At 49.5% G+C, this 19,048-nt stretch overlaps 1 protein-coding gene and 1 pseudogene across 1 annotated transcript; one reads left to right on the top strand and one right to left on the bottom strand.

The window, feature by feature from the left end:
* LOC114238397 (ferritin light chain-like) overlaps positions 1–13,531 on the bottom strand; it is a 35,150-nt pseudogene extending 21,619 nt beyond the window's left edge.
* A 54-nt stretch (positions 13,532–13,585) lies between these two features.
* Positions 13,586–17,929, top strand: LOC130706468 (transcription factor SPT20 homolog). Its single transcript, XM_057538622.1, has 6 exons — positions 13,586–15,053; positions 15,302–15,453; positions 15,529–15,626; positions 15,956–16,196; positions 16,473–17,576; positions 17,672–17,929. The coding sequence occupies exons 1-6, from the start codon at positions 13,586–13,588 to the stop codon at positions 17,927–17,929; spliced, it is 3,321 nt and encodes a 1,106-aa protein (XP_057394605.1).
* Positions 17,930–19,048: the final 1,119 nt, after the last annotated feature.

Raw genomic sequence — 19,048 nt, forward strand, 5'->3', positions numbered from 1 at the left:
TCTCCTTTGTGAGACAAAAGCAATTTAAGATTCCAATTAAAGACCTTTCTAGTCCATGAACAGATGAATGGATAAAGAAGTTGTGGTATATATATGCACAATGGGATATTATTCAGCCGTAAACAAGAATGAAATCCTGCCATGTGCGACAACATGGATGGAACTGGAGGGTATTATGCTAGGTGAAATAAGTCAGACAGAGAAAGACAAATACTGTACGATTTCACTTATATGTGGTATCTAAAACAAACAAACAAACAAAACAACCTAAACTCATAGAAAAAGATATCAAATATGTGGTTACCAGAGTGGGGGATGAGGGGAGGGGGAATTGGAGGAAGGTGGTCAAAAGGTACGAACTTGCAGTTATAAGGTAAAAAGTACTAGGGATGTAACGTACAACATGATGACTATAGTTAACACTGCTGGGTGGTATATAGGAAAGTTGTTAAGGGTAAATCCTAAGGGTTCTTAACATAAGGTAAAAAACCTTTTTTTCCTTTTTCTTTTGTACCTATATGAGCTGATGGATGTTAACTAAAATTATTGTCATATGGACCCTGTTCGGGTCCTATCCTGGGTCAAGGCTCTCTGCCTCAGCAGGGGAGGGTTCTTTTTCCGTTCAGGTTAGAGCAGCCGAGTAATAACAAAACTGAGCTGAGATCGACTCAGCACAAGCTTTATTCAGCCGCCAAAGAATGGAGAAGGGGAACTAAGTTCACAGATCATCTTCTTGCCCACCTGGTGAGAGGGATTTAATTTTAAAGAGTGAAGACAAAGGGAGGAGGAGTGAGGCTAATGGTGGGGAGGCATATGCATTAGTCTACTGGGGAAGGGGCAGGGCTTTTTCCGAGGGAGTGGGGTGCCACCCCCTTTGTATCCTTTTTTGATCCTTAATGTCTGGTCATGGCCACCAGTAGGTGTGTCATTTAAATATGCTAATGTAGTAAAATCAGCAAATAATGAGACTCAGGGTCTGTTGGAGGTCAGCTTCGTTGCTGTCTTGGTCCCAGCTGGTTCCATCTCGTGTTTTTTGTTTGTTTGTTTGTTTTTGTAGCTTCCTTTCTTATCTCTGGACCCTTTAATTTAAAGATTATGTTAACTCCTGCTAAAGGCAGTGGTTGGTGGGTTTTGAGCAAAGACCTGGAACAGCTCTGGCAATAATTTCACAATATATGTGAATCAAATCACTATGCTATGTACCTTAAACATATACAGTGCTGTATGTTGATTATATCTCAATAGAACTGGGTAGGGGAGGAAAGAGTTTACACTCTGCAAGCACCAAAAACAAAAAACAAAAAAGGACCTTTCCTTTGTAAAATGTTTCCACTGTTGTCACCCTACCCTACCACTTTACCACAAAGTACTTTTGGGTCTACCTGGATTTTGTTTAGAGCTGCCTTGAGTCACTTATGTAAATGGAAGAACCTAACCCTCAATCCTAATCCCAGGGCTTTCCTCTAGTTAGGAATTTACTACATTATTTTGATGCCTCGTTCCTTTTTACTTATTCAACATGTAAGAAATGTTTATTGATCACCTAACTGTGGTACAGTCATTAGAGATGCAGAGGTGAACAAGAAATAGTCCCTGTCTTTGAGATGCTTCCAGTATAGGGACAAAAAAAAGTAAGCAAGTTTGACAGTATGTACACTAATGGGGTAATTCAGTCACGTTATAAGAGCACACTGGAGGAGCGCTCACCTCAATATTAGGCACTGCTAAACAGTCTAAAGCAGAGAAACTTGCTTCGTTTCCATTTTTCAAAATCACTGTCATGAAGACCACTATATTTGGCTGACCTGATTCATTGTATTCTAGTACATCGTAGATGACTTCTTCCATGACTCCTAGACCAGTGAATAATGGTGGATGCAGTAGTTCACAGAGGCTTCTTTGTTCTCAGAGTTCCCCTCGTTCTACTCATCCTTTCTCCTTGCCATAGATGATTGCATCGAGGATTGAAACTCCTTAGTAACAGCCAATCCTACTTTCTCTCCTGAGAATTTGAAAAAACGTTTACAGAGATTAAAGACAGAAGATGCCTGACTTGACCAAAGCAGTGGTTCTCAGCTTCGAGCATGCCTCAGAATTCCTGGAGGGCTTCCAACCCCAGAGCTTCTGATTCACTAGGTGTCAGGTGGGGGTCAGAGCATTTGTGCTTCTAACCAGTTCCCAGATGCTGCTGCTGGTGGTCCTGGCACCATAGTTTGAGAATCACTGGACCAGAGAAAAGAGATGTTTTTTGTCAAGGCCCCTGTTGAGTCGTTGTATTACTGAAAATGGCTCTCAGGGTAGATGGCTTGTTCTTTCACAACAGCATGTGATGGACTTACTTCCTGTGTATGGTTGGCACCCGGGCAGGAGGTAGAAGAGGGGAAGAGAATCAGCTTGGTCAATTATAGAATCTAATTTTGGGTAGAGCACCTCTTTGCAAGTTGTATTGCTTTGGGGAAAGTTTGTCCTCTTTAATCGGATTTAAATTTGTTGCTGAGAATGATTTTTTTGTCCTTGGGGCAGATGTTTATTTGGCCCAGCATTTACCCACTGCGGACTGGAGCAGTATAGTGGCACAGTTTCATCCCACACTGATGGGGAGAGAACTCAAAAGGATTTGACTTATCACACCAGAGACCCTGGGCTGTTCTGCTGCACTTTGGGAATGTACTGCCTGAGAATTATAGAGCCTTTGACTACACTTAAAAATGGGTAGAAAGGTGCTGCTTTAGGTTGGTTCCCGAGAAGAAGACCCTGAGATGAGGATTCGTATGAGAGTGATTTTTTTAAAGTAAGTGCTTCCAGGGAGACCTTTAAAGGGGTGAGAGAAGTGGGGGACTGGGAAGGGGAGGAACCCTGCGGGTGTGATCTCAGGTGAAGAGCCAGCCTCAGCCTGACCCTGCTGGGGAGCTCTGGAGTATGTCACGCCTCTGAGTTTGTCCCAACTTCAGGCCAGGGAGCTGGGCTTTCACATTCCTGTGCCTGCCTGTCCCTGGCTCTGGCTCTTTAAAGCAGTTCAAAGAGTCTCAAATTTAGACCATTAGAAGCAAAAGCACACAGAAGCCTCGAGAGGAGCGTAGAGAAACCGTAAATGGGATCCAAGAGGCCCTGGATGGGGCCCAAAGAGTGCCCACCACAGAAGATGATCAAGCCAGCACAGTGCTAACCCCTGAGGAGAGTGAGTGGAGTTTTCCTATAATGGAGTGAAAACTGTACACTGAACACATCTGAAGAAGGGGGCTCCTCCTCTCTCTCTGGAAGGGTCAGAGGAGAGGGGGCCTGGGAGCAAGACTGAAAACTGGGATGTACCGTCAAAAGGACCCCACCCTCCTCAATGCAGTGTTTAATGTCCTTTGTTCTTTTCCTTTGGATTATGAGAGAATTCATATTTAGCATCCAGTTAAAAAGTACTTTCTACCCTGTACTATCAATAAGTTATCCCCAACTGGTCAGTAAAGTTTTAAACACATTCTCACCTGCCGTTGTGGGGGAATGGAGGGCGGGCCACCATAGGGCGCGCGGCCCACCCTCCCTGCCCCATGACAGCCTGGTCACAGGGGAGGGAAGGGCTGCCTGGGCTGGGCCCCGAGCAGGCGCTCACAAAGCGGAAAGGGAGGTGCCAACTGAATGACTCTGGAGCAGTCAGATGACAAACCCCTTTTTCTCCAGACATAATAGAAAAGAACATCACATTTGAAGAGAGTAGGGAGAAGCTAAGGCTTGGGTTACACTTAGAGTTTAAGTGTCACACCGGATGTGAGAGGTTCTTACAAGAGATGATACCTTCATACCTTGGCCTTGTAAAGACTAGATTGTTATCAAAATGGTGATGACACAAGGCATTGAGTCTCTGAGACAGATGAACAGATAATGAACGATATTTCCAGAAAAATGTAGGCCAGGAGTCATATCTAGCTTTTATATATGACAAAACTAAAATTATAGTTGGGTTGTCATCTTTTCTTAGTAATGCATTTCAACTGTAATTTAGTATTAGACAGTGTTACATATTTAGTAACATTAGTCAGCCATATTAAAATGGATCTGATGACAATCTTTTTTCTTTTAAAAATATATTAAGTTTTTACTCTTTTCAAAATGTAGGGTGACGAAAAGTCGGAGGTACTTTGTCTGTAGGGACTTCTTTGGGTAAGGTAATGTGGTGACCTTGAATATACACATAATTTTAATATATACATGTATTATATAAATATTAACATTATATATACCAAAACCTATTTTCCCTTATATTTTTGTATTTACCACATCTATTTATATACCTTATATATTTGTATGCTATTTAAATAATATTTAAATATGGAGTTTTAGCATTTATAAAATTATAAAGTATATACACACATATATACAGATATATTTTTATTTTTCTGAGCACCAAGCATACTTTCCATTTTCTGAGCTACATTTGGTAATTCTTGTAAAAACATGCAATCTGTGGACTGGCTTAGGGATTAGAGTGTTGTGGATAATGAAAAAGGTTTTTATGTTGTTTTTTTTAAATTAATTTTTTATTGGAGTAGAGTTGATTTACAATGTTGTATTGGTCTCTGCTCTACAGCAGAGTGAGTCAGTCATACATGTACATCTATACACTCTTTTTCAGATTCTCTTCCCATATAGGTCATTACAGTGTATTAAACAGAGTTCCCCATGCTATACAGTAGGTTCCCATGAAAAAGGTTTTGGTTTTAGCCCCTGTCCTTGGAAACGCTTCCAAGTGGCAGCAGGAGTCCACTTTCTGACCTCAGCAGGTGTGGTGTAGTGGGTGTAACTGAGTCTTTGTGTGATGCTGCCGATCTTGCTTTGCCTCCAGATCCTGATCCTGGATGTTCTTTTCATGATAAGTCTCCTGGGAATGAATCCATTTTGGATCTGCTCATTTTCTTGTGATGTTCCCCGTTCCAGTGTCTTGAAGTTCTGCTAATTGAGGCTCTGATGGACTGTAAGCCTCACCTGAATAAATGCTTCACCTTGGAAAGAATTAGAAATAGGGAAAAAAAAATAGAAGCTGTGATTCCTAAAGTCCTTGCTAGAGTATCTGCCATTTTCCATATAAATGTTAGGCAGCCCAAAGGCTTCTAGGCAGTACATTTTAATTTCAGGGGAAAGATAAAGTTTGTCTTCTAGGAAAAACCATATATATTCCTGGATTTGCTCTAATTATGTGAGCTTTGACGAGTTTTAAAACCTTCTGGGTCTCTATTTCCTCATCTGTAAAACTGAGACTATAGTAGGCTTTGAGAGATTAAGGCATGCAGACACTGTACACTGTGAGCACTCAATAACTGTTAGCCATTGTAATTCTATAAAGCTAAACAGAGCTAAAGAACAGGTGATCTCTGTTTACATTAAAAACTCAGTTTACATAATCTAGGTTTACATCATGGGGTTATCCCTGTCTCTGGTTACACCCAGGGCAGGGAGCTGGATTTGTTGAGCGTAAACTGTGAATTGAGGTCAGAAAGGGGCTGGCAGTGTATGTGCTGAGAAAGTGACCAGGCCAAAAGGCCTGCAGAAATGGAACATTCCCCTGCAGTCCTCCGAGAGGAAAATGGGGAGCTGGTGGCCTCTTCCTCCACGATGCAATCAGCAGTGGCCTGGGAGAAGCACACTTGGAAACAACCCGGTTAGCAAAATATGCCTCTTGGTTTTGGTTTTTCCTGGTTTCAGAGCCTGAGTTCCTACCACTGTATTGTTCTGGTTGGGTTTGTTCTGCACTCCCCAAAGACACTAAGCCTCTTACTTGTTTCTGACATTTGGGATCTTGGAAACAAAGCATTTTATAAAATTAAAGAAGGATGACAGTAGATGTTCTGGGAAAGGCTGCATGCATCTTTTTTCCCCCTCGATTTTTTTTTTAATTTATTTTATTTATTTATTTGGCTGTGTTGGGTCTTCATTTCTGTGCGAGGGCTTTCTCTAGTTGCAGAGAGCGGGGGCCACTCTTCATCGCGGTGCGCGGGCCTCTCACTGTCGCGGCCTCTCTTGTTGGGGAGCACAGGCTCCAGATGCGCAGGCTCAGTAGTTGTGGCTTACGGGCCCAGTTACTCCGCGGCATGTGGGATCCTCCCAGACCAGGGCTCGAACCCGTGTCCCCTGCATTGGCAGGCAGATTCTCAACCACTGCGCCACCAGGGAAGCCCCTTCCCCCTCGATTTTAATCAGATATTAGACAACCAGGTGGTACTCTTGTTAGAGAGGCATGAGGTTCTGCAAACCTGGATTCAGTAAACTACAGGCAGCAGTATTCAGGTCTTCACTATTTCTCAACACTGTCTATCACATAAAACATATATTCATTTTCTAGTGCTGCTATAATAAATTACCACAAATGTAGTGGCTTAAAACAACACAAATGTATAATCTTATATTTCTGGAATGCAGAAGTCTGAAATCGATCTCACTAAGAAAAAATTAAGGTGTTGACAAGGCTACATTCCTTTTTGGAGACTCTAGGGAGGATTTGTTTCCTGGCCTTTTCCAGCTCCTAGAGGCCATCTGCATTCCTTGGCTTATAGCTCTTTCTTCCATCTTCAAGGCCAGCAGCGAAGCGTCTTTCAATCTCTCTCTCTCTCTGACTTCCCTCCCTCCCTCCTTCCCTTATAAGGACCCATGTGATTATATTGGGCCCACCCAGAGGGTCAAGGATACTATCCTCATCTCAAGCTCCATAGCTTAATCATACCCTCAAAGTCTCTTTTGCACTGGAAGGTAACATAGTCACTGGTTCCAAAGAGTAGGATTGGACATCTTTGGGGGGGCGCATTATTCTGTCTACTGTGAGTACCTAGCAAGGCATTGTGCTATGCCCTAGGTAAGCAGTAGTGAGAAAAAATAGCAGTCCCTGCTCTTGTGGCAGTTTACAGTCTAAAGAATGCCACCATTCCCCAACTTCCTACAATCTTGACCCCCCCAAAAGATTGTGAGTTATATGTGATACCATATAAGTTGCCACAAGCCACTCAGTCTCTTAAAGCTAGCGATTCTGAGTCAAATTCAACTTTCCTTGTTTTCAACTCCTATAACCAATTACTTATCAAGCCCTGCTCAATCTACCTGAGAAGTGATTCAAGTATTTCCTTCACATCTTCACTAACATTGACCTCATCATTTGCCACTGGGATATTGCAACCACTTCTGAACCTGTTTTTCCTGCCATCAGTCTCACCCTATTCCAGTCCATTGTCCTCACCATGGTGCCCCACTGTCTTAAAGAAATAAAAGAAAAGGCAATCGGAAGAGCGGTGGTGAGGGAAAAAATGGCTAACCTTTAATGAGTTCTCACTATGTCCCAGGCATTTTTCTACGGATATGGTTTATATGGACTATGTCACTTAAACTTCAAAACAATTAAATGAAGTAGACATCATCATCATCATCAACCCAATTTATAAATGAAGAAACAGGGGCACAAGAGAATCAAGTAACTTGCTCAAGGGCACACAGCTAATTAGTGGAACTACGGTTTAGACCTGACAATCTGTAGAAATTGACAAGATGATTCTAAAATGTATGAAAAGACAAAAGGACTAGGATAGCCAAAATTACTGTGCAAAAGAAGAACAAAGGTGGAGCTTTATCACTACCTGGTGTCAAAATTTATTATAAAGCTACCGTAATTAAGACACAGTGGTATTGGCACGGAGATAGACAAATAGATCAGTGGATCAGAATTGACAGTTCAGAAATAGGGCTTCACATATATGGTCAATTGATTTTTTGCAAAGGTGGGAAGGCAGTTCAATGGAGAAAGGACAATCTCTTCAACAAATGATACTGGAACGCTTGGACATCCATATGTAAAAAATGAACTTTGACTTATACTTGACACCTTATACAAAAATGAACTCAAAATGGATAATAAACCTAAATATAAAGCTTACTGCTATTAAATTTCTAGAAGAAAACATAGGAGAATAGCCTTTTTTAAAACAAAAAATGTATTTATTTATTTGGTCGCGTGGGGACTTAGGTGTGGCAGGCGAGATCCTTAGTTGTGGCATGCGAAATCTTAAGTTGCAGTATGCATGTGGGATCTAGTTCCCTGACCAGGGATCAAACCTGGGCCCCCTGCATTAGGAGCACAGAGTCTTATCCACTGCACCACCAGGGAAGTCCCAGGAGAATAGCTTTGTGACCTTGGGTTAGGCAAAGATTACTTAGATCTGATACAAAAAGCATAACCTAGAAAAGAAAAAAGTGATCAATTGGACTTCGTAAAAATTAAGAAATTCTGCTCTTCAAAAGGCACTGTTAGGAGAATGAAAAGACAGGCTACAGACTGGGAGAAAATGTTTGCAAAACACGTATCTCCTAAACGACTTGTATCCAGATTGTATAAGGACTCTCAAACCTCAATGATAAGAAAACAACCCAATAAAGAATAGGCAAAATATTTGAAGAAACACATCAACAAACATATAAATGGAAATAAGCTCATAAAATGGTACTCAGTATTACTAGTCATTAGGGAAATGGAAAATAAAACCACAATGAAATACACTAGACACCTATTAGAATGGTTTAAAACAAAACGAACCTGTCAATACCAAGTGCTGACAAGGATGTGGAGCAACCGAGACTCTAAACATTGCTGTTGGGGATACAAAATGGTACAACCACTTTAAAAAACAGTTTGACCGTTTCTTATAAAGTTAAATGCAGACTTACCACATGACCCAACATTGCCATGCCTGGATATTTACGCAAGTGAAATGAAAACTTATGTTCACAGAAAATCTTGTTTGCAAATGTTTACACTGACTTTGTTCATAATCACCCCAAAGTGGAAACAACCAAAATATCTTTCAACTGTTAAATGGGAAAGCAAACCCTGGTACATCCACATGATGGAATACTATGCAGCAATAAGAAGGAACAAACTAATAATAAAAGGAACAACATGGATGAGTCTTAAATGTAGGTATGTTAACGAAGCCAGTTCCCAAAGCTATATGAATTATGACTCTATTTATATGACATTCTGGAAAAGGTGATATATAGGCACAAAAACATTGATGGTTGCTAGGAACTCTGGATGAGGGAGGAATTGACTCCAAATATGGATGAGGGAATTTTTATATAGGGAACAGTTTTATATTTTGATGTGGTGCCTGCATGCTTGACAACATTTTTCAAACCTCCCAGAACTGTGCACTGAAAATGGTAAATGTTACTCTATGTATATTATAACTAAAAAAAGTTTCACGCTTGACTCAGTGAATATGGAACAAACCGGTTGACTACTGTAAATTAGGTTAATCATCTTGCAATTAATTCAGTTCTCTGCCTCCTCTAGCGTGTCTTTTCTGGCCATGGGTTTTCTCAGCATGTGCATCTCTGTCGAGCTGCTGTAGGGGACGGCAGCAGTTGGACTCCTTAGAATCAGCCAGCGTGCTCGGTGGTGTGCTCGGAAGGCCCCAAAGATGGTGGGCACTGAGAACATTTTCCAAAGGCCTCATCCTGTGGAAAGCCAGGCGATTAGGGAGCTCAAGTGCAGGGGGTGCTGAGCCATGGTAAGCGCTGTCGGGCCAACTAAAGCTCGCTGGAATACACGCACGGCCAGGGACAGAGCCTCAGCCAGTGCACGTGTGGCCAGACTGCCTTGGGGGTCCTCCCGGGGAAGAGTAAGGCGTGGGCCACACTCTCCACTGCTGGCATTGTGGGCTGTAGTAGCTGACGAAAACCTCACATGGAATCGCCCAGTTCACTCGGATGGAGTACAGTTTCACTTCTCCACACGCCCAGATATATTACGGAGCACACTCTCTCCATCACCAAGAGTGAGTGGCCGCATTCTCCCATGGCTCTTCAGCCACAGGTGTAGCCGATGCTGCCGGGGCCCTGCCCATCTCTCCGGGGTACTTGCCATCCTGTACACGAGGACTGAGTGTTACTGCAAGCACTCCTGACGCTCTCTCTGAGGGCATCCAGGCCACAGGAGCGTGAGTGGCTCTCACATGTGGCAACCCAGAGTGACGGGAAATAATGCCCTCAGGACTGTCGTCAGTCAGGTGAGAGAGAGGAGTGGATGGAGAAACAGCCCAGCTTCCTTGCCTCTAGGGTGGAACCACCTGAGCTTGTCCTGTACTGTCTCCCAAGGGCCCAGCAGGGACCAGTTGTCCACAGCAGGCTTCTGCTCATGACTGGGCCTTTGATCACCTTCTTGCCCATCCCTGACCGAGCTGCCCTTGCCCTGACCAGTGTTTCTCGGGATGAGCTCCCAAATAAGCTCCTTGCACTCGGATCCTCTTGTCAGGGTTTGCTTCTGGGGAACCCAACCAAAGACACAGTCAAGACGACAAGTGAACATCTAGTCCGTCCCATGACAGAGTGGGCAGATACACCTCTCTACTGAGAGAGGGGTACCCGGGGACGCCAGCTTAGGGGCTGCATTTGGATCAAGCTCATGGTTTACAGAGCAGGGTAGTGGAGGGGTTCCGAACCAGGGGGATGATTTTGCCCCCGCAAGGCCTGTTGGGCAATATCTAGAGCCATTCTGGGTTATCACAACGGGGGACGAGTGCTGCTGGCGTCTAGCGGGTAAGGCCAGGGATGCTGCTAAACATCCTACCGTGCACAGGAAAATGCCCCCTAACAAGTGCCACTAGTGCCAAGGCTCAGGCACCCTGGCGCTCTACAGCACAGCACTCAGAAGACCCGGCTCGGGACACTTTTCTCACCTCTAGAAAGGGGATGAAATATTTCTTCACACGAGTCTTGAAGTAAAGTAACTAGAGCAGGGGCTCAATCGTTCCTTCATTCTTGTGCCAACTTTGTGCCAAGTAATGACCAAGTTGGTGAGCAGACAAAGATGGGAAAGGCATCGTGTCTGCCCTCAGAGAATCCAGAGGCTGGGTGTGGAGAACGGTGCAAACACTCGATTCCCTTCCGACGCGAAGCCTGGCTCTGATATGGCGTGTGGTACGTGTGCTTCGGCAGAACAGCAGAGACAAGGAGGCGAGCTCCTTGGAAGTCAGGAAGGGATGTTTGAGGTGATGGGTGGAGATCGGCAGGTGACTAAGCAGAGAGGGCACAGAGCCCTGAAGGGGTGGGCCTGTCGGTGCCCCGTGACTACGCTCAGAGCACAGAAAGCAAAGGAAAGAGAGGAGAGGAAAGAGGTGGGGAGGAGACAGGCGCCGGGTGGTGAGGGGCCTTGTCTGCAGGGCTGGGACAAGGTGAGCCAGCCAGGCATCCAGGGCACCGGCCCTGTTGGGACCTGCACAAGCCGAGGGTGGCTGTCTCCTTCCACCCTACGCCCTAGGCTCCTGGTTGCCTCACCCTAGTCCCAGCCCTCCTCCCCTGTCATGCTGAGAAGCTACGGGGCCTGGTCTGCAGGCTGGGAGCAGCCCCCAGAAATCTTGCACTCCTTTACTTTTTAGAAGGATAACCTGACTCAAACACAGGTCCACTGTGCCACTTCCCCTCCAACAGATTCTACTTCAGACCCCCAAGAAAGCAGAGCTTTCCCTTTCTAATTAGCCTCTCCACCTAAACGGAATACTGTCCCAGACCGGTACTTTTTCAGACCCAGCACACAGCAAATTCCTGAGGACAGAAGGTGAACGGGATCATGGTTGGTGAGAAGCCTGCAAGAGTCTGGCAGGCAGCTAAGTTCATCTGTTCAGGTTGGAAGAACAGGCAGTGCTTTGAGTGAGGGTCAGAGCTCCTGTTCACCTCATTCAGTTGGGCTGGATTAAAGTTGGATATTTGGATGACTGGATAGCAAACTATGGTTTAACTATCCAGTCTTACACTTAGCCTAAAGGTGGGCATGTGGAGGGGAAAAGAGAGAGACAGGGAAGGATGCTTAAAAGAGCTAAGAAACTAAACCGATTTCAAGCCCCCCCTGAGGCATCCACAAGTATTCACATTGGCCTTTCACATCCGCGGGTTCCGCATTTGCGGTTTCAACCCACCACGGATCAAACATAATCAGATCTGCAGAGGGAGAACCAGGGATGGGGATACGGAGGGCCTACTGTAAGGACTTGAGCATCTGAGGATTTTAGCATCCTTGAGGCGGGGCGGAGCGGGGCGGGTGTCCTGGAACCAATCACCCGCTGATACCGAGGGATGACTGTATACATTTGCCCCAAGACAACTGATATGCCAGGAGAAAATTATTCTTGTCTATTCCTGAACGAGGGACATGTTTAAGGAACTCTTAGTCAAGGAGTTTTTAATCCTATTTCACTAGACTGTATCTACTGTAATATGTAATTATCGTAATTGCTATTGGTTAGAAAAACACATTTATTTTATGGTAGTCTGTAATTCAGGAATTTCACCAGTTTATCTTGGATTCTTCTCATTTGTGACTTCACTATGAATATTGTATTATCATTATGTCTACACCTAAACATCAAGAGATTCTTTAAAACAAAACAAAACAAAACAAAACCTGTCCAAAAAGGCTGGCAGATTGCAAGGCAACAATATTAATGGAAAACAATGGCCCATAAATTACCTAGGACTCAATCATACCACTCCAAACCACCACTAGGACTGTAGCTGTGGTCTACAGTTAGAGTAACCATTTAAACTGTACTGCCATCACCTGGAACAACAGTTCTCAACCCTATCAGATGCAAACCACCTTTTAAAACAAACAATTTAATCCTGAATGTAATTCTTAGACGATATAACATATCTCCCACATACTTTGAAAAAGACTATAAAGCCCTTTCTGAAATACCTAGAGAAATAAAAGGTAAGTACTTCTGTAAAAGAATGTCATGTTACGTGCACATCTCTCTGAAAACCATTAGGCAGGAGATCACTGGAAGAATCAATGAAGAATTCTGATGCTTGCACCAAATACAGCGAGCCTCCATGTAGGCAAGAGCTATGTACGGGGACTCTTTGGGTGTGTTAAATTGGCGACGGACACCAGGAGCAGTCCTGCCACTGGGAACAGACCAGACATTCCAAAAACAGTGAATAATGCTTGGTGAAGTGATCGCCAAGAAATGACCACCTTTCATGACCTTCCCGGCAACTGCAGTACCACGAAAATTGGTGTGTATTAAAGCCGCACCAAAAAATGATCGATTTTTTGGTTGCCTGCTTGTGCTTTTCAAGGTTCCAAGAAAAGAAGGGGTGGCGAAGCCCAGCCCTTGGTGGAAGTGCGGGCCCGAGAACCAGAAGTGAGGGGGGCGGGCCTGCGCCCAACAGGCAATAGAAGGATGAGGCCTGAGCCTACGATCTGCGCAGGCGCACACGCGGATGCGCGCGCCTGCGGGGAGGACGTGCGGGGCGGGGTGGGGGGGGCGGGAAACGGTTACATTCACATCCGGGCCATCCGCTGCAGCGCGAGGCGAGCGAGATCCAGCGCGGTGGCCGCTCGAACACCGTTAGGTCTTTCCCTAAACGCAGGTACTTTGCCGGCTGCTTCTTCGGGGGCGGGTGTCTTGGTGTCCTTTTTGAGGTGAGGCTGGTCGCGCCACTGTGGAGTGGCCGCGTTTGCAAGAATGCTCGTCGATACTGCAGACAGGGTTTTCACCCGGTTCATCCGCTCACTTAGGTTTTCTCTTCTCTTAGGGCCCCCATTTTGTTTTGTACCGCAATGCAGCAGGCTCTAGAAAGAGCTTTGGATCGTGCGGAGTATGTCATTGCAAGTGCCCAACAGAGACCTCCGGAAAGGAAATACCCATCTAATGGGGAGAAGTCTCTCTATGAAAAACTTTATGACATTTATGTTGAAGAATGTGAAAAGGAGCCTGAGGTTACGGAGGAATTAAGAAGCAATGTGAACCTGTTAGAGAAGCTTCTTAGGAGAGAGTCGTTGCCGTGTTTGGTGGTCAACCTGTACCCAGGAAAAGAGGGCTATTCGCTGATGCTCAAGGGGGAACATGGATCATCTGCAGAGACCACTCGACTGCCCTATGAAGAAGGGGAATTGCTCGAATACTTGGATGCAGAAGAATTACCTCCTGTTTTGGTGGATTTCCTGGAAAAGTCTCAGGTTAACGTTTTTCATCGTGGGTGTGTCATAGCAGAAATACGGGACTACAGGCAGTCCAGCGGCGGGGAACCTCCCCATTACCAAAGCAGGCATATTCTCTTACGTCCCACGATGCAGACTTTAGCCTGCGATGTAGAGGCCATAGCCAGCGATAATCCGAATTGGACCCAGGAGGACAAACTTTTGCTTGAGAGCCAACTGATCTTAGCTACAGCTGAACCACTGTGTCTAGACCCTTCTATATCAGTGGTCTGCACTGAAAACAGACTGCTCTATAACAAACAAAAGCTGAACACTCTTCCCATGAAAAGGAACTTCAAGAGGTATTCTATGGCCTCTCTGAATCGGCAGCAGGAGCTGTCTCGTCCACCTCCTCCTGAGCTAAGAGCCCCGACTTCCTGCAAAAGAATAAGAGAAAGTAAAACAGGTGGGGATTCCGGCCTCAAAACTTTTAAAGCAGGAAGTTGTGTAGATACGTGGAAACAGAGACCCTGTGACTTGGCCGTACCTTCTCAAGTGGACGTGGAGAAATATGCTAAAGGGAAAAAGTCTGTCAGATATGATGATTCACAACCAACAGTCTGGCCCGTGCATGAGGTACAAGGTGGTCTTGCATTTGGATGTGAGGCTGGCTACCAGCCCCAGGCAACAAGGCCGACCGTCAGGCAGCTGACTGATAATTCACTTGCCTCTGGAAAAGGGTCCGGTAAAGAAGCCACGTGGGAGAGACAGCTGTCTCCCCCCCACCCCTCCGCAGCTGGCCATCCCTGCAGTTTCCTGCCCAGGCCAAAGACTGATGCTGGGAGAGTGGTCAGTCGGCCCGAGGAGTCGGTCCAGAAGAGCACCCAGCGTCCAGTGCAGATGTCACACAGCTCCAGTGGCTCCGCCGGTCTCGGGCAGCCTTCTCCAGGGAAAGAACCAGAACAGCCTAAGACTGGGTGGGTTCAGTCTTCAGTGCCCGGCAGAGGAGCCAAACATCCAGCTCCACCCATGAGACTTCCTGGGCGCTCAGGAAGGAGCTCCTGGGGTGACAGCCTCACTTCACAGCAGGCAGGGAGCTCTCAGCCATGTCCATCTCCTGGCCCTGCTCCTAAGCCACCAGGTCTTTCCCAGAAATCCTCTGTGGAGCTGAGCCCGGTTAGCACGCTTCCTGCCACCGCCCTGTCCACTGCGGGCTCATCACGGACGACCCCGGATGCCCGGGTCACGGTCAGGTCCGTTGGCGTGGAGGTCATCAGAGTAGTGGGCCCCAGTCGCAGAGGCCAGGCCTCGGGGAGAGGCTGTGCCACCAGGGCCCCAGCTCCCGGGGGGATGCAGCCGGGCCACCTGCCCGCAGGAGCTCCGCCGCCGCCGCCGCCTCCTCCGCCTCCGCCGCCGCCTCCTCCTCCGCCTCCGCCTCCGCCTCCTCCTCCTCCTCCTCCTCCTCCTCCTCCTCCTCCACCTCCTCCTCGTCCGGTAGAGGTTCAGCTGTTTTTGAAAGACGCTTCGGGTCTCGGGCCCTTTGCTGTGGTGCAGCTGCCCCACGGTTTTCTCCTGGGGAGAAGCCAGCAGCCGGCCCCGCAGCCGCGCCTCTCCCAGCTGCTTCCCAAGCGGCCCCCGCAGGGGCCCTGCGCCCCGCCTCCTCGGCTGCCGGCATCCCAAGGTCTGGGGGCACGGGGTCCGGGGGTACGGGGTCCAGGGGTACAGGGTCCGGGGGCACGGGGTCCGGGGGTACGGGGTCCGGGGACACAGGGTCCGGGGGTACGGGGTCCGGGGGTCCGGGGTCCAGGGACACAGTGTCCGGGGGCACGGGGTCCGGGGGCACAGGGTCCAGGGGTACAGGGTCTGGGGGCACAGGGTACAGGAGTACAGGGTCTGGGGGCACAGGGTGCAGGGGTACAGGGTCCGGGGGCACACAGTGCAGGGGTACAGGGTCTGGAGGTACAGGGTCCGGGGGTACGGGGTCCGGGGGTACGGGGTCCGGGGACACAGGGTCCGGGGGTACGGGGTCCGGGGGTACGGGGTCCAGGGACACAGTGTCCGGGGGCACGGGGTCCGGGGGCACAGGGTCCAGGGGTACAGGGTCCGGGGGCACAGGGTACAGGAGTACAGGGTCTGGGGGCACAGGGTGCAGGGGTACAGGGTCCGGGGGCACACGGTGCAGGGGTACAGGGTCCGGAGGTACAGGGTCCAGGGGTACGGGGTCCGGGGGTACGGGGTCCGGGGACACAGGGTCCGGGGGTACGGGGTCCAGGGACACAGTGTCCGGGGGCACGGGGTCCGGGGGCACAGGGTCCAGGGGTACAGGGTCCGGGGGCACAGGGTCCAGGGGTACAGGGTCTGGGGGCACAGGGTCCGGGGGTACAGGGTGCAGGAGTACAGGGTCCGGGGGCACAGGGTGCAGGGGTACAGGGTCCGGGGGTACAGGGTCCGGGGGCACACGGTGCAGGGGTACAGGGTCTGGAGGTAAAGGGTCCGGGGGTACGGGGTCCGGGGGTACGGGGTCCAGGGACACGGGGTCCGGGAGTACGGGGTCCGGGGGTACGGGGTCCACGGACACAGGGTCCGGGGGTACGGGGTCCGGGGGCACAGGGTCCAGGGGTACAGGGTCCGGGGGCACAGGGTCCGGGGGTACAGGGTGCAGGGGTACAGGGTCCGGGGGCACAGGGTGCAGGGGTACAGGGTCCGGGGGTACGGGGTCCGGGGGTACAGGGTCCAGGGACACAGGATCCCGGGGTATGGGGTCCGGGGGTCCGGGGTCCAGGGACACAAGGTCCGGGGGTACGGGGTCCGGGGGCACGGGGTCCAGGGGCACAGGGTCCGGGGGTACAGGGTGCAGGGGTACAGAGTCCGGGGGCACAGGGTGCAGGGGTACAGGGTCCGGGGGTACAGGGTCCGGGGGTACGGGGTCCGGGGGTACGGGGTCCAGGGACACACGGTCCGGGGGTACGGGGTCCGGGGGCACGGGGTCCGGGGGTACGGGGTCCGGGGGCACGGGGTCCAGGGGTACAGGGTCCGGGGGCACGGGGTCCAGGGGTACAGGGTGCAGGGGTACAGGGTGCAGGGGTACAGGGTCCGGGGGCACAGGGTGCAGGGGTACAGGGTCCGGGGGCACAGGGTGCAGGGGTACAGTGTCTGGGGGTACGGGGTCCGGGGGTCCGGGGTCCGGGGGTACAGGGTCCGGGGACACACGGTCCGGGGGTACGGGGTCTGGGGGTACGGGGTCCAGGGACACAGGGTCCGGGGGTACGGGGTCCGGGGGCACAGGGTCCAGGGGTACAGGGTGCAGGGGTACAGAGTCCGGGGGCACAGGGTGCAGGGGTACAGGGTCCGGGGATACAGGGGCCGGGGGCACAGGGTGCAGGGGTACAGGGTCTGGGGGTACATGGTCCGGGGGTACAGGGTCCAGGGACACACGGTCCGGGGGTACGGGGTCCGGGGGTACGGGGTCCAGGCGTATGGGGTCTGGGGGCACAGGGTCCAGGGGTACAGGGTCCGGGGGTACAGGGTCCGGGGGCACAGGCTGTGGTGGTATGGGGTCCAGGCGTATGGGGTCCGGGGGTACAGGGTCCGGGGGTACAGGGTCTGGGGGTACAGGGTCCGGGGGTACAGGGTGTGGGGTTACGGGGTCCGGGGGCACAGGGTCCGGGGGCACAGGCTTCAGGTTCACAGGGCGCCGCCGTTTCCAACTGGGTCGTGCGTGCCCAGCAAGCCTTGGTCGTTCACCTCAGTGCAGTGGGCGGATTCCTGCAGCCCCGGGTGCCCTTGTTGTCCCCGCCGGCCTCTGGCTGGAGCCGCCCCGGGCTGAGCCCCCTGCAGCAGAGGGGCCGGGCCTCCGCGGCCCCGCCGCCGCAGGTGCACTCCACCGTGCACGGCGCCGACTTGCCGCCCCCTCGGGGCCCGCAGCCCAGCAGCCAGGCCGCGGGGACCGCGGATAGAGGCCCGCCAGCCGCTCCCAAGCCCTGAGGCCTGGCTGATTTCCTCTCTTTTTGAAAACACAAGAGCAGCGACCAAATGCATTGCGAGTTTCACCCGCATTTGGGGGTTTTTTAATGTGTCGCTCTTTTACGTTGTTAGACGTACAGACTTTCTGCAGAGGCACAAGCCCGTGATTTTTACATAGAGATGGGGAAGTGCTTTACTAAACTGGCATGGTTTCGCCGAAGCCATCGCTTGGGCGGTGGCTGTTGACAGTTGTTTTTATTGCGATGTTCTCAAGTGTATCCAGATCCAAACTAGGGTCAGTTTAAACTCCTGAAGCCTGTAATTTCTCTCAAGCAATAAAACTGCAACACCAGTAAAGTCAAAATTAGTATTATTCTAACAAGATGTGACTAACACATAACTGTCGCAGCTTCACCCTTTTACGTGTACAGCTCAGTAGCGTTAAGTGGACTTTTGTCGTTGCTGTACAACAGATCTCTAGGGTTGTTTTCTTCTTGCAGAAGTGAAGCTGTATCCCCGTGAGCACCAGCTCCCTGTTTCCCTGGCCCCCAGCCCTGGCCCCCACCCCTCTATTTTCTGTGTCTCTGAGTGTGACTGCTTTAGATACTTCGTAGAAGTGGGATCGCACAGGATTTGTCTTTCGTGACGGGCTCATTTCACTTAACGTCCTGTCCTCGAGGTCCATCCATGTTAGCATGCCACAGGAAGGTTGTAGCTGTTGACAAGTGCTTTCAGTGTACATGAGATATACTGAAGCGGCCTATGAAGTATTAGAAACGTCCTTCGGAAGAGAGTGCACTTTCCTATTTGTTTATTTAGTTTAAAAGCTTTTTGCACCAGTGTATGAAATGCAATTTTTATACATTTGGTTTGGGAAAAAAACAAAAACAAGCTAACGCTACCAAAAATTGATGCTTGTCATCTTGATATTGAGGCCATGGGATACCTCCAAGTGTGCAGCATGCTTTAGGGGCACTTGCTTGCGTGGATGTCCCCAGCCCTTTAAAAGGTGCCCCTCCCCTCCCTCCCCCTCCCTCCCAGCCCAGCTCTTCTCCTCTAGGCTGCAGTCACTGGCCTTGAAAGGGCACTTCTGGGATGTTGTCTTCTCTCTTTATAAAACCATTTACATTTTTGAGGACC

The sequence above is a fragment of the Balaenoptera acutorostrata genome, chromosome X (genome assembly GCF_949987535.1).
Source record: "Balaenoptera acutorostrata chromosome X, mBalAcu1.1, whole genome shotgun sequence".
Lineage (NCBI taxonomy): Eukaryota > Metazoa > Chordata > Mammalia > Artiodactyla > Balaenopteridae > Balaenoptera > Balaenoptera acutorostrata.

What these genes read in the sequence shown, in the direction of transcription:
- LOC130706468 (XM_057538622.1), top strand. Translation starts at nt 13,586, where the DNA reads ATGCAGCAGGCTCTAGAAAGAGCTTTGGATCGTGCGGAGTATGTCATT. An exon ending in GGCAGGGAGCTCTCAGCCAT is followed by an intron (nt 15,054 to 15,301) that starts GTCCATCTCCTG and finishes GGGGGGATGCAG; the next exon opens with CCGGGCCACCTGCCCGCAGG. An exon ending in TCGGCTGCCGGCATCCCAAG is followed by an intron (nt 15,627 to 15,955) that starts GTCTGGGGGCAC and finishes CCGGGGACACAG; the next exon opens with GGTCCGGGGGTACGGGGTCC.